Below are 15,891 nucleotides of genomic sequence, written 5' to 3' on the forward strand. Positions count from 1 at the left end.
AATGGTAAACTCCGTTACCTACTGATGGCGAGAGTCCAGTATGAAGTTGTCTTATTAGTCATGTCTTTTAATTAAGTGAGTAACTATAGCTAACAAACATACCTGCCACCTTTCAAAAGAGTTAAAATATGAGTAGGGGAAAAACACAAATCACTCAGTGTACATTTCTACAGTGAAATTATGTGACTCTTTCTTTTCTTCATAAATCCTTGGAAGACATTATATGTGTGCATTTTGGTTTTAAAGGCATGGTATGCCTAACTCTGGGGTTTACTGATGCCTCTGCTTAATTTTTTTTAAGTAAAAAACCCCCAGCTGTCTGAATTATAAAAGGGGGCAGGTAGCTTCCCCATCTTGTCAGGTACCACAAGATCTCTCTTGTGGCTGGAAGCACTTTGATGGGCCATGAATTTCTGATAGTCATTAATTTTGGACTGGAACATAAATACAGACCTCTGGGCCTGAAAGGTTAAAATCTCATTTTGTTGATTAGAAATTCTATGTCTGTGGGAGAAATTGATGTATGGTCTGTTCCTTTGTTGTTGTCATAAATAGTTGATTTTAAATGAATTTTGATGATAAAGCTAACCATTTAATATTAATAAGAATTAATCCTAATAACAGTAATAGTAATATTAATAAAGTTTATAAAAGGAAATCCCTTTAAGGGATGATGTGATATGTGTGCTCTGGTCATATCAGGTGGATCTGTTAGGTTTAATTAACAAAACTCTTTTTCTAGAGAGAGTAAATTCTAAGTGTCCACTACTCTCCCTGTGGCTCCCAATAGATGTGCCGTCTCTCCGGAAGAATGATTTTCTTGTGCTTTTTCTCTTCTTTCACTGTTTTGCCCCCCTTCACAGTGAATCCTCAAAACAACAGATTTGAGTGAAGCCAGAAATTACCTCAGGTGCTGAAAATAGATTAGACTTCAGCTATGTAGGGGACACTGTTACCACATAGACTTAAGCTTGCTGAGCTTAGGATAGGAGTGTGGTAATTCTCTGTCTAAACTGAGGTTTCTGAGTGTAGTCTACCTTTTTTTTTTTCTTTTTTAAAGTAGGCTCTACATTCAGTGTGGAGCCCAATGTGGGGCTTGAACTTACAACCCTGAGACCAAGACCTGAGCTGAGATAAAGAGTCAGATGCTCAACTGACTGAACCACCCAGGCTCCTTGAGTGTAGGCTACTCCCAATCAGGACTCTTTAGCCTGGTTATATCAAGAAATTTTATCTGAATTCTTAATTCTTTCTTTTACCTTGTCTTTTGTGGTCTGAACTTCTAGAACTCTGGCTATTTTTGTGCTTAGCTTTCCATTTCTCATCTAATCCAGTCAAACCCTTTGCTTATTGTTGAAGAAGTGTTTGTCTTTAACCTCTTATAAGGAAAAACCCGATGCTCTTTTTTTTTTTTAAAAGATTTTATTTATTTATTTGACAGAGAGAGATCACAAGTAGGCAGAGAGGCAGGCAGAGAGAGAGAGAGGAGGAAGCAGGCTCCCTGCTGAGCAGAGAGCCCGATGTGGGACTCGATCCCAGGACCCTGAGATCATGACCTGAGCCGAAGGCAGCGGCTTAACCCACTGAGCCACCCAGGCACCCCAAACCCGATGCTCTTTTACTGAATTGTTCTTTACTTCATAATCAGAGTTGAGATTCTCTTTTGATGTATTGACCTCTCATTTCAAACTAATTTTACCAGTGTTTTGGGAGACTGGATAATTATTAGAACTTCAGGGACATCTGGGTGGCTCAGTCGTTTAATCATCTGCCTTTGGCCTAGGTCATGATCCCAGGGTCCTGGGATCGAGTCCCACATCGGATTCCTTGCTCATTGGGGAACCTGCTTCTCACTCTGCCTGCTGCTCCTCCTGGTCATGCTCTCTCTCTCCCCTCTCTGACAGATAAATAAATAAACCTTAAAAAAAAAAAAAAAAAAAAAAAGGAACTTGAACAGATACGTCCTTTTACAAACTCACAAGCAGTTAACATGATTACATTAAAGATAACACCCACTCAGATTTACGAAGCCTGGGATGCTTTCACCACGTATCCCATTTCAGTAATTTTTGAAGCTGAATGTTACGATTTTGGAAGTTAAAATATTGTTGGTTTTTGGCTTCCCATTCATGCCTTGGTTGTAGTACCATAGGGTCATTGTTACATAGGTAGACCACCAACACGCAATGTGATCATTTTTGTTTTATTCCGTGGGCCCATAATTCTTGCTTTTCTGAGTAGATTGTTTTACATGGTCGTGTAGTGGGCTCCCTAATAGCATGCCTGGGAACTATTGGGCCAAGACTTCTCAGTGTTTTCAAGACTCTTAACCCTTAACATTCTCCTGCATAGAGGCAGGAGTAGCTGTTAAGGTGGTAGGATCCTTTTTCTACTGGAATTTGGTGTTTGATCTCACATTTTATCCCTTCAATACTCCTTACTCTCTTGCTCTCCATTATGTTTTACTCCCCTTTCCCTTTTTACTATTTTAATTGATTGTCATTCTTAAAGATCCAGTGCTTGTTAGCTTTCTTGATCTCCGTATCAATGAGTTTGTCTATCTCCTTTGAACTCTGTAGTGCTTTGTGCTTCCCTTGAAACCGGAGTTACCATATTCTTCCTTGTGTTATAATTTCTTGTTTAATAGTCCTTGCTAGATTGTAAGCCCCTTGAGGGTAAACTCTTTGGGTCTTGTTCTTCTGTGTCTTCTGCTTTTGCTTTAGCAGACCAAGTTTTTAGGAAATTTTTAACATATTCCTATTACAGTATCTCAGATTACCCCCATGATTAAATGGAGTTTACCCAAACTGAAATTTGGAACGAGCCTTCTAAGAGATCTGGAGATCACTCTTTGAGGCACTAGCTTGTATGCTACTATGTTAGTCCTTTAGATCTAGCCCGCTAAGCTTGTTTGTTCTCATGTTTGTAACTAGACCTGCACAATATCCAGGAAATTACCTCTTTTTTAGAGTCACAGCCTCTGTTGCCATCTGATGAAAAAAAGTATGTAATTCTTTTGAAATCCAGTTTTGTTGGTAACTTCAGGGAGATCACAGATTTGTGGACTGTGGATTGTAACTTTGTTTGCATTGTTTGTTCTCACCTGTAGCTGAGCATATCTTTCATGAGTGAAATGGGTTTCCCCCAACCCATAGCTCTCAGTTTGGGTATTGTGACTCATTTGGCCATTTAACTAGTGCAAGGAAGTACTCAAAGACCAGTTTAGGGCTTGCCTAGGTCCTAGAACCTTAGACAAGGGAGCTCATACTCTATTCTGGGGAAGGAAGGACTTTTGGAAGAGGTAGATCTTGAGCTGTGCCTTGTAAGACTTGTTTATATAAGGAAAAGAGTGAAAATTCCACTAGAGGAAATAGTAAAACTTAAAGGGTTATTATGAGAACTTAACAGGTGCCTGTTCATTAGATAATGTAGTAGTCATCCTAGGCGGTGGGGTGAGGTTGGGAAACAGTGACCTGTGAGATTGCACAGATGGGGTTGTGGGTCTTAGCAACTTTGCCATGCTGCCTGATAGTGACAAGACAGTTCTAAGGAGAAATGACTTAATTAATATGGTTTAGTTTTTTTGTGCTGTTAGTTCAGTAGCAGCTGTAGATAATTCTTACCCATATTAATCAGTTAATTATTGATGATTTTGTCCTTCCAGGAATCTGGTTCTGCTGGTAGTGAACAGAGCTGGTGCGCCTAGTAAGGCCAACTTACGTGCAACTGTATGGGGCATTTGGGGAACTAAGGCTAAACTGGGTGGTCAGGAATGCTGCCAGAACATGGGAGTGCTCGATGGGGACCAAGGTTGTATAGACCTTCCTTGAAAGACAGGTGCAGTGTATAGAAATATACACTCCATAGTGTATCTCTTGTGGAGATAGAAATGAGCATGGTGTGGTCATAGGCTGACAGCAGTAAAAGGCGCACTTAGAGGGAAATGCAACTTGGTGCGTTGGGCTATTGAGTCCAGGTCCCAGAGGCTTGAGAGCCAGGCCCAAGTCCCAGACATTATTAATGATTGTGAGGATTGAACCACAGATCTAGTGTAGTACGTGTTTTTCTACACATTTCTGCTTTTTAGTATTGGCTTTTTTTTTTTTTTTTTTTTTTTAAAGTTTTGAGTCACTTGCTGTAGTTAATGAGGTAGCTTTATATGTGATTTCATGATGGGATCTGGTTTGGACATTGACAAAATAATTCTTTCTTGTGTCCTGTTTCCTTTTAATAGGGATTTTGTTTTGGTTTCATAAAACTGTTAGTATCAACTTCTATTGAGATATAGAACAGCCTGCAAATACAGGAAAGGTAATTTTCATGTAGTTCATTACAAACTTAGTGGTACTTAGGGATACTTTGGGTTTTGGCTAGTTAAATTACTTGTCTAGTCACTGTTTATCATAAACTTAAGATTTATTTAAAGCAAGGATTCCTTTTTTTATGCCATGAACCCCTTAGCAGTTTGAGGAAAACTGTGGGCTGCATTGTGTGAATGATATATTTAGTATAAGTAGGTTTACAAAAGAAATAGTTATATAGAAATATTACAGAATATTTAACAATATTTATGAAATATTTAGTAAGTTGAATATGTATCTACTTAGTCAAACAATGCATGTAGCAGAAGTGGGCATACCTAGTGATCATGATGAGGATAAATGTGGCTTTGGGATGTCTAATAGTTGTAAAGGATCATGAAAAATGTATGGTGACTTTTTTTTTCTTTTTTTGAGATGGGCTGGGAGGAGCAGAGGGAGAGGGAGAGAGAGAATCTTAAGCAGGCTCTGTATAGAGCATGGCCTGCCAGAGGCAGGGCTGGTCTCACAATTCTGAGATTACCACCTGCACTGAAGTCAAGAGTTAAAGTCAAGTCAACTGATGTGCTGAGCCACCCATGCACCCCATATGTGACTCCTGTTGGTGATTAAGTCACAAGTGTATAGCTAATGTTAATGTGCTTTGTTGCCTACAGTCATAATTGAAAGACATGCTGAATTCCATGAAAATAAGGATAATTTTACCTATCCTAAGTATGAAGATTTGAGGTTTAAGTACCTCTAGTTTAGGACATTGTGAAATGTTCATTGGTATTTCTGGAGTATTCTCCCTCTTTCCCTCACTTTCTCTTCATTTTCTTCTCCTTAATTCTGGACAGTGAACAATGAGCATTATTAACAGTGACAGTTCATAAAAATGTGTTTGTACCATTTTGTGTTATGGTACACTAGCTATCTTCTTTGTTTTAATGAAGACCATACAATTATTTATATTTGCCCAAATATATTTTATAAAGTTACTACTAGATTTCATTATATTAAAGTCATATGTAGCAGAAACCAAAGCCAGGATTACATCCTTATAGATTAATAAGATTAATTGTTGATACTCTTTATTTAGAATTCAGTTAATCTAAAAATAATCCAATGCAGCATGTTGTACAAAATTGCATACTGATGTGCTAAAACTCTCACCTGTTAAGCATGAATTTTAGCAAAGAAACAATACTCCGGAAATCATAATCGAAGTACAGATTCATTCCCTCACAGCCCTAGGCAGATGGGAGAGGAAGTGGCACACAGTGGTTTTAAAAGTGTGGTAGTGATTAGATGTCATTATTCTGAAGCCAGGTTTGTGTAGTTTTAATATAGGTCTTTAATATTCTCAGCTTTCCTTTCAATTGACAAGTGAGAGGAAGGTTATTTTATCAGTGTCATGTATAGTCACTGTTAAAATATTGACTTTAGCTAGAGGTTTGGGTCAGTTGAAGCTTACCTTTATTGCTCTTGGACTTTGTTGGAATTTTCTTTTCTTTTCTTTTTTTTTTTTTTTTAAAGATTTTTATTTATTTATTTGACAGATAGAGATCACAAGTAGGCAGAGAGGCAGGCAGGGGAGAGAGAGAGAGAGAGAGAGAGAGGAGGAAGCAGGTTTCCTGCTGAGCAGAGAGCCCGATGCGGGGCTTGATCCCAGGACCCTGGGATCATGACCCGAGCTGAAGGCAGAGGCTTTAACCCACTGAGCCACCCAGACGCTCCTGGAATTTTCTGATTTTCCTCAAAAGATACTTATTTACTTAGTAGAAGGACATGTTTATTTTTCCCCTTCACATGTTAAGAGATTATTTTGGAATCAAAATAGCAGATGTTCCATCTGCTAAGGAAATGTAAGGAAGTTTTCTTTTTGACAGTATCATCAGCGTGATTCATATGTACCTGTTCATCCATAAATCATTGTTGATCCTTGTAGTTGTTCAAATAACCTGGTCGAAAATGGGCTTTGATCTGGAAGCTTCAGACAGTAGCAGACTTTCACATATTTCATGTACTAAAGACTGGCTGTCTTGATAAACTTTTTTTCTTAAAAGATTATAGTCCCACCATTGATGTAATAATACTTTCAGTGTTTCGAAGATCTTTTCCCCATGAACCCTTATAATATCCCCATGGGATAGGGCTACTAAACGTTTACAGATAAGAAACTTAAGACCTCATGAAGCTTGGAGAGTTACTGAAGGTCATATACTATAAGCTGTGGGAACATCTGTGTTCTGGTGTCTAGCTCTGGGCTCTGTCCTTTGGACCTAGTACTAGAAAAACAAAGCCTTTTGATACGTGGGGCTGTCTCACCTACAAATTCAGTTGCATTTGTGGTTTTCTCTACATGGAGTATATGGTAAAGCATATTCTTCCACAGCAAAACAAAAGAGGGTTTTCTTCATTCCTTTTTATCTTTGTGACCTGTTGACAGCAGTTCATGCTCATGAACTCATTGGTGTGTTTTTTTTTTTTTTTTTAAAGATTTATTTGACAGGGAGAGAGAGCATGAGTGAGAGTGCACCACCACATGAGCAGGGGCAGAGGGAGAGGGAGAACCAGGCTCCCCGCTGAGCAAGGAGCCCGATGTGGGACTCATCCCAGGACCCTGGGATCATGACCCGAGCTGACGGCAACCACTTAACTGGCTGAACCACCTAGGCATCCCTCATTGGGATTTTTTTATTTTTTATTTTTTAAAAGATTTTATTTATTTATTTGACAGAGAGCTCAATTACAAGTAGGCAGAGAGGCAGGCAGAGAGAGATAGGGGGAAGCAGGCTCCCTGCTGAGCAGAGAGCCTGGTGCAGGACTCATTCCCAGGACCCTGGGATAATGACCTGAGCCAAAGACAGAGGTTTTAACCCACTGAACCACCCAGGCGCCCCTGGGATTTTTTTAAATTAACATTCACTCCAAGGAGTTTTGCCCTCTCCTTTCTTCATCCTGAGCTGCCCTGTTCGGGAAGGAACTGTAAGAGGTGTCTCACAGAAGGGCCATGTCTGTATAGGGGTACTCCCCCTATTCATTAGAAAGGACACACATAAAGGACAGTTCCTAGCTTGTGTTTTACCTGTTAATTTTATGTGTGTTAATTTTGATACTTCCAGCTACCTTGCATGTTAGACATGTCTTTATTGTCCTTATTCGAGAGAGAAGAATGAGTCACAGAGAGATTATCTTTGCCCTGTGTCATGTAGTCTGCATTGGAGCTAAGATATGACTCCAGGCTTTCTGACCCCAGAGTCTATGCTCTTATCCTCTGTCCACTGTGTATATAGCATTAAATGGGTCAGAAGCCGGGGCTGGCAGGACATTTTATTTTGGTGGGGGAGTGGAGAGACAGTCTTTCACACACATCAGCTCCATATTTAGGTACTACTACATATTCTGAAAACTGAGCAACTGTTTTTATGCCAACACATTATTGATAACAATATAACAACAGTGGTAGCTGTCTTTATCACTTAGCACTATAGTGGGTGTTTCTGACTGCCCCTTTCTGGAATAAAAACCTTGCAGGCTATCTTTTGAAAAGTCATGTAGTGACAGAGAAGGGAGTCAAATCAGTTTGCTTGTGTAGTTCCCAGATTATGCCTTCAGTGTTTCTTACTAGGAACCTTGATGAGCTTGAAGTAGTTGATGCATTTTCCCTGCATTCACTGTCTTGAACAATTTAAGAATTCAATCCAACTATATTGTAATCAGTAGTGGCACATTTACCATTATTACCACCTTTAAAACAAGCGTGCTCTCCAAATCTCACAGTATTGTGTTTCTCAGTTACCATTGGCTTGCTTTCTGAAAATGACGAAAATGTTAACAGAGCTCAGTGCTTTGCCCAGCAGATGGCATTTGTATGAGTTTTTCAGGATCCTTTGGAATCCATTACTTGCCAATTACCCAATTTTGTTTTGAATACCCTGTATTTCCAGTTAATATTGGACCATTTACATAAAGAGAATGTGCCAGAATTGCTGTAATCTATGCTATAATCAAATCTGCTTGCTGTAGATGATAATTTACTTTTGTTAATTGTTTACTACAGAATGCATTCAAGAAAACAATTCCTTCTCTATTCACCATAATGACTGCGATATCAATCAACTCTCAAACACAGAATATGTGGGAGTTCTTGTAGGACCTGTATGTTTTTAGTTCAGAGTAGTAATTTCTACTTCTCAAAGTACAGTGAAGTGGCGCAGAGACTCACAGACCAAGGTTGTGCAGAATGGTTGGTATTTACACCGACTGGATATATGTGGCACACATACAGTTAAGGGGTTCTATGCCATGTTAAAAACCTGTGAAGTGGGGATAATTCATATGGCATAGCAGTGAGTACTGTTTTTGGTTAATGAGATCACTTCAGAAGTTCTGTTCTCAACACACTGTCTTTATTTCTCTGGCTCCATGTCATAGCACCTCACTAATAAGTTCTCAAAAAATGTTGAATGAATTGTTTGCAGCAGGGCAAAGAAGTATAGAGGGAAGAGGCTAGAATGAGCCATGTCTGATATGTTAAATATTTCAAAAGGCTTGAGGCTAGGAAAATTCCAGAGACCCAGTGAAGATACAGTACATATCTAGTGAAACTATGAGGTATTTTTATAGCATTGGAAAAAGCTTAGAAACAACTTTCCACTATTTTACTGTAATGTTTTCTCCCTCCTGGCTGCCCGTCTTGGGTGAGCTGTTTCCTGTTGGTAGGAATACTGTGGAACACTGTTCTTTAGGCAAGACAGACACATGAAAAACAACTTGGAAAAATCACAAGATCATAGTTACCCAGTAGTCCTGATTGGCTCCCTTCCTGGAGTGAACAGTTGTTTTGATAGGCTGGTCTATAAATCCCAGTATTGCTTTTGAAGACTTGATATTTCATCATTGCCCCTAAAGGAGTATATGTCTTTTTACCGGCATCATAATGAAGTTTCTTGTTTCTTTAACCTTTGAAAATAAAACTCAAAAAGTATTTTTGAAATCTATACATGGTTACTTTTTATTTCCTTAAATACTATAAAGGCAAAGGCTAATTATACGCTGGTATTTAGAAAGAAGAATATTTACAAAGAGAGGTAACAGGTGACATTAGTATGTTCGAAATATTCACCTTTTGTTGTTTCTTTAAAAATTTGCCTACTCATAATAACGTCTCTCCACTGCTGAAGATAACATTATATGTCAAGCTCTGATTATAATTAAGCTGAGTTGGTGGGATGACATTATCTCTTAATGTCTACAACAGTCAGGTCTCTTCATGAGGAAATCTGTTATTTAAGATCCATGGTGTCTGCTGTATGTCCTCCAGTGATGTCGGCTCACCTACCAAAAACTGTAGAAAGAGCAGGTAGGGAGGTTGATGATCCTTCCTAGGGAGGTGCCTTCAGTGAGCTTAGCGAATGAGGACATTTTCAGTATGACTGTCTGGAAGGTGACATGTCAAGGCGATTGATAACCCCCACTTTTTTTGCACCAGCACTTCAGGCTAACGTGTCACCATCTTAGGCAGTGTTGCATCCTTAGTCCTTTGCATAGTCCTTGCATGGGTATTATTGGTTTCATATTATTTGTAGGATGAATGAGTGAATGATTAACCTTGTAGTAAAAAAGAATTTTGATATATTCTTAGTGTCAGGGCTTTTGCATTCCTTTCCTGTTCCTGTGAACTAAGAAGTGTGCTAAGTCTGTGCTCATAACCCAGGTTTTTTTTAGGAGCAGCTGTATTTCTGTTGTTTGATTTCCTACACATAAAGAATAGGTATTTTAGGAAACTGGAGGGCTCCCAAAAGTTGGCAGCTGTCTAATTTATTTTATTTATTTTATTCAGTGTTCCAGGATCTATTGTTTATGCACCACACCCAGTGCTCTCTGTAATACCCACCCTAGGCTTGCTAACCCTCCCCCCTCTAATTTATTCATTGTGATAAGCCACTAGTTGAGGAAGGTATCCAATATCATTTCCCTGGGAAGAGATAGCCAGAGGATGAAATGAACACTTTTTTGCTTTCCTTTCCAAAATGTGAGGATTAATTCAAAGTGTTTGTGGGGTTCTTAAAAGAGCTGAAGAGAGGTGACAGCCCTAGGGGCAATGGGGTGTAAGTCATTTTTGCAGTAGATTTAATTTTGAGTGTGCCGTGGATCAGGCAGGACCCTCAGACCTGTTGACAGCTGTTTGGGCGTTTGTATGATTGTTTGTGGTTCAGGGGACAGCAGACTAACTTGTGAGGTAGTAGGCGGCACACGGGAACTGGATGCACCCACTGGAGGTAGAGAAGGAGAGGGAAAACCTTACTATGAAGTTTGATGATACCATCAGAATGGGACTGGAGTAGAGCAGGAGAACGTTTTTATTTAAAAATGTCATTCCTGAACAAGGGTTTATAGAAATTTCTATTCAGAGAGGTTTTAAGATTATTTCATGAGATAGTTTCTCTAACCTCATCATGTCTTTCTCTTCCTTCAGCTGTTCCAAAGACCCAACGCGCTCGCCGTCCAGCAGTTGACCGCAGCTCAGCAGCAGCAGTACGCACTGGCGGCGGCTCATCAGCCCCATATCGGTAAGTCCTCGGCGGTCCCCAAGGGGGCGGGCCCACAGTGACACCGTGGCCACCACTTTAAGCTGCTAGCTGCCACGAAACCCACTGCTGGAAAGTGATTCTAATCATCTCAGAGTAGATGGCCTCTTCCTCCTGTCCTGCGCTACCTTTTGGCAGTTCTTTATTTTTGGCAACCCTCTAGACTTCTAAGATTTCTTAGTGTCCAGGTATTGGTCTGCTCCCGCTGTTTTGGGATTTAAAGTATCTAACTACAGTAGTGACTAGCATCAACTCTTTTGGCGAGACTGGGTGAAAGCGATGGCATAAGAATAGTTTTGCTCTTGTCAGAGTTACCTCAACTGTCAGTTTATCAACTTACCATCTTGCTAAGTAGCAGGTAGTAAATCCATTTTCCAAGCAACATGTATTGAAGATCTGAAAAAGTTTTCTCATTTAATGTCTGTTTTTTAAAGTAGCTTTGCCCTTCTCCTATAGCACGTGTTAATGTTTGGTGTACATATCTTGTCTTCCTGCCTAGACCTCCCCCACGGAGCTTTTAAAGGTCTCTTTGAAACAAAAGGCTGTGTACATAAACAAGCAGATGTAGAATTTTTTTTTTTTTTTTTTATGTGTCAAAATGATACCGTTCAGTAGGAAGGAGATCGCAAATCAGATTGTGGTATGTTGTGGAAGAAAAGACTTGCTTCCAACCTAAATGTATTAAGGCTAGGCATAACAGCTTTTGCCTGAATCTGGTTTAATTTATAATTGAAGATGCTAGTCTTCATAAATACCTATACATTTTCTTTGAGAAAAACTGTTAGGAAAATTGTTTGAAGTGGAGATAAATTCTTCCTCCCATCCCATTACAGAGTCTTTAAAATTGCTTTGTTTTAGCCTGCCATAATTTTGATAGTCCTTGAGAAATTGTGCTGAATTTGAAACTGCTTAACAGATTAAATTGTTAGCAAAGATAAAAAACAAAAACCAAAACAACAAAAAAAAGACAAAAAAACAATATATAAGTGTCACTCTGATCTTTAGTATAGGGATTATTTTAACTTTTTAAAAGACCTCTTTCCTTTCAACCTATCCTGTCTTGTCTTTTTTCTTTTTTCTTCACCTGATGTATGGAGTGAGTAGCTAAATTGTGTAGGATCTGGTGGGGCTGCAGTTCTAGTTGGGTGTGTTTGTACTGACAGGTGTGTTTTCAGCAGGTTTAGCGCCCGCTGCCTTTGTCCCCAATCCATACATCATCAGCGCTGCTCCCCCGGGGACGGACCCCTACACAGCTGGACTGGCGGCAGCTGCAACACTAGGTGAGGTGTTCTTCTGCATGTGGGACTTTATCCCCTGCTAAAGTCGTGGGGGCTGGCAGGCATTCTTTGGACCCTGTTCCCCAATCCAAGTGGAGATTTTTCTCCTGGTTTCCAGTGTCCTCTCCCTGCCAGCTCGATAGCTCTCCTTAGCTGTAACCTCACCTTGAACACATCCAAAGGCAAATTCATGAGCTGCTCCTATATGGGTGTTTGTGATCCATGGAACCACCAAACTGCGCGTACATAGTTTGGGAAATGATCCCCTTTCCTAAGTCATCCTACTGCCTGTGGTCTGCCACAGGCCAGGTCCTTATACTCTATCTAGCAGGCTTTGGCACCTGTTCTTACTTACATGTTCCTGATTTGCTTACCCCTCCCCACCAGTGTTCTCGAAAACTGTTTTTAAACGTAGATCTTACCTTTTCACCTTTCTTCCTTAAATCCATCACCAATTTCTTTTCTTTTCTTTCTTTTTTCATAGTGTATTATCTTTTTTTTTTTTTTTTAAGATTTTATTTATTTATTTGACAGAGAGCACAAGCAGGGGAAGCGGCAGGCAGAGGGTGAGGGAAAAGCAGGCTCCCCACTGAGTAAGGAGCCTGATGCCAGGCTTGATCCCAGGACCCCGGGATTGTGACATGAGCCAAAGGCAGACACTCAGGGGTGTCTGCACCACCCAGAGGCCCCTCAGGATGCATCATCTTTAATAAATGCACAGCACCAGTGTCCTCTGCCATTTAGTGTTTTCTCATAGAAGAAGCCTGTACCGATTTCTGGTTACCCACGCAAACATAGCCCACCGCAGCTATCAGACATGGCTGATTATTCCATCCTAATTGGGTGGTGGTGCGCTATTCCTTGGTACACTGTTTTTAAGGAGCTACCATGACAAACGGAGGATAAGCAAGGATTAGGACCCACTCTGATTTCGCTGTGATTTGTGTGTAGATGTCCCCACATGTATACCACTTTTCTCCCCATCCAGATTGGCTGTCACTGGCTCACCCAAGACATTCTAGCAGAGCTAAAGTGATTTTGGATTGCTGTGGGCACCACACTGGCTTAGGTCTCTGTGTCTTAGGACACTGTGGTTTCCTTAGTCTTCTGTAGTAAATGCTTCCCATTCTTTGCCTGGCGCTCTCCTTAGCTCTCACTGCCACCACCTAGAAACCCTCCCTTTACTGATTCCCCTGTTCTTTCTCTGTTACTTACTTTTACTTTGTATTTGCTTGTGGATGTATGCATGAGTGGTTTTGTTTCCCCTTGAGACTGAACTCTTTCGAAAGCAGTCCTTTCTGTTACTTGACTCTGGAGCACCATTGCTGGCATCATAATGGGCTCACATAGGTATGGTAGATTGAATTCAACATTGGGACAAAGTCAGTGTCTTCCAAAGTAAAAATTCTCTGGGAACAAATCCCTCCAAGTCATGTAAATCATAATTAAATATTACTGTTATAAGATTTTATTTACTATTATATAGCATGTGATTTGCCACCTTTTTTTTTTTTAAGATTTTATTTATTTATTTGACAGAGAGCACAAGTAGACGGAGAGGCAGGCAGAGAGAGAGGGGGAAGCAGGCTCCCCGCTGAGCAGAGAGCCTAATGCGGGACTCGATCCCAGGACCCTGAGATCATAACCTGAGCCAAAGGCAGTGGCTTAACCCACTGAGCCATCCAGGCGCCCCTGATTTGCCACTTTTAACTCAGATGCAGTATAGCATTTCTTACTATTTTCTTTAGCATAGTTCACATTATAGCATGCATTTTGATGGGAGTGTATATAGTGTAGTTCCTCTGTCTCCCTTGCCGTTGAGGGAAACAGAAAGCTCTTACTAGCAGAATGATCTTTGCTAACCATCTTTAGTATTTATTCAGCTGTTACTAACTATTGGCCAAGCATTGTGCTGGGTGCTTTTCTTTCATATGAGTTGTTGGACGACGATCTCCCCCCCCCCCCAAGATTTTATTTTATTTTATTTTATTTATTTATTTATTTCAAAGAGAGAAAGAGAGTGAGAGCAAGAGTACACTTGCATGAGCAGGGGTAGGAGTGGGGGGCGGGAATCTCAAGCAGACTCCCTGCTGAGCATGGTGTCTGGTGTGGGGCTTGAACCCTTGACCCTGAGATCCCAGCTTGAGCTGAAACCAAGAGTCAGATGCTTAACCGACTGAGGCAGCCAGTGCTCTGGATGATGATTTTACAGATTAAGAATTTGGGGCTCTAAGAGCTGTTTTTTTTTTTGAGGTCACACTACTTAAATATTACAGAGTTGGGGTTTGAACCAGGTCTAACCCAGAGTCCATGCATGCACGTCACTGTAGTGTAATGTTGAATTATCTCTTCTCTTTCTTTTCTCTGCTGACTTACTGTATGTTATTTACAACGAAGAGCTATCTTAGGGACAACACTCTAGTCCTCACTGGAATCATGGTTTGGAGATGAGAGTCTTGCTCTTTGTACCTACCCATCAGCTGAGCCAGATTGAGAAAGACTTCAGTGCTTTCACGAAGAACCAGAGATGCTAACCACCTAGACTGTAACACTGCATATGCTTGTGGGGTGCTGATCACACGGGAATTGGAGCAGGCATCCTGATGAGCCAAGTTCCATTGACGATGCACCCCGGGAGGTATTTTCCTAACCGCAGTCAGAGGCCATGTGACCCCAGAGAGTAGTAGAAATGCTAGTTGAGAAAATTGAAGACGATTATATGAATGTTGGTGGTAACAGCAGTCTGTGCCCAGTTGAAGGTTTTGTTGTTGACGTGTGTCAGAGCCTTGAGACTGTGGCTGCAGGTTGCAATCCAGTCTTTCCCCATGGATGTGGCAACACCGTTACCCTTATCATACCCATTTGCAGGTGAGGAAACTAGGGCCTAGGTTAACGTCTCCATTGTGGTGTTTTCTCTTCCATTCTCTTCTGTAAATGCCCAAGACCACCCCACTTTGTAAACACTAGTCAGGTGGATTTGGGGACTCCCTACTCTCTAATTTGGAGGTGTAAGGTTTTTAGACTCTTCAGATTCTGAGGAGTTAAAAGTTTTTTATAAACCCTTTGCCTGCTATAAAAAAGTAGCCCATACTGTCACCTAGGTTCTCTAAGCAGCATGTTTATTTTGCACCCAGATTTAGTATTTCACAGTGGGTAGCCTTATAAACAGAGCTGCTTGATCTTGGTTAATAGGCCCACAGGTGCAGAAAATACCAAATCAGAAATGTCAGAGCAGTATCGGGCAGTGATGTAATTTGACTTATTGGAATCTTAGAAGCTTAAAACAAACAAACAAAACACATATTCCAGTGGATTTTTGTCTTAATGAAATTTGTTTCTCTTTTTTTAAAAGACTTTATTTATTTGAAGGGGGAGAGAGAGAGCACAAGCCAGGGGAGGAGCGGCAGGCAGAGGGAGAAGCAGGTTCCCTGCTGAGCAAGGAGCCCAAAGCAGGGCTTGATCTCAGGACCTTGGGATCATGACCTCCGAAGGCAGACGTTTAACTGACTGAGCCACCCAGACACCCTGAAATCTCTGTTTCTGCAGGATTAGCTGCCATGTCAGAATAGACACATTCAAAATAGCTCTTTGGAACTCTTATCTATAGGCAGTGCTATTATTCAGTCAAGTTGCAGATATTTTAAACTTTGTTTTAAGAAACTTCTCATTGGAGGATGTGTTTCAGCAGCTACGAGGAGCTGGCTTTGAGCCCTTGTCTTA

General features: G+C 40.6%; 1 protein-coding gene across 20 annotated transcripts in view; it reads left to right on the forward strand.

The window, feature by feature from the left end:
* Window positions 1–15,891, forward strand: part of PUM1 (pumilio RNA binding family member 1) — a 139,339-nt gene that overhangs the window by 82,033 nt on the left and 41,415 nt on the right. For 12 of the 20 annotated variants that reach the window (XM_032303405.1, XM_032303406.1, XM_032303404.1 and 9 more), the window contains 2 exons: window positions 10,783–10,876; window positions 12,058–12,174. In XM_032303405.1, coding sequence (XP_032159296.1) covers window positions 10,783–10,876; window positions 12,058–12,174 — 211 coding nt within the window. The remainder of the gene's footprint in view (window positions 1–10,782; window positions 10,877–12,057; window positions 12,175–15,891) is intronic. The other 8 variants (XM_032303411.1, XM_032303401.1, XM_032303414.1 and 5 more) reach the window with 2 other exon arrangements.

Source organism: Mustela erminea, chromosome 10 (assembly GCF_009829155.1).
Source record: "Mustela erminea isolate mMusErm1 chromosome 10, mMusErm1.Pri, whole genome shotgun sequence".
NCBI classification, from domain to species: Eukaryota; Metazoa; Chordata; class Mammalia; order Carnivora; family Mustelidae; genus Mustela; species Mustela erminea.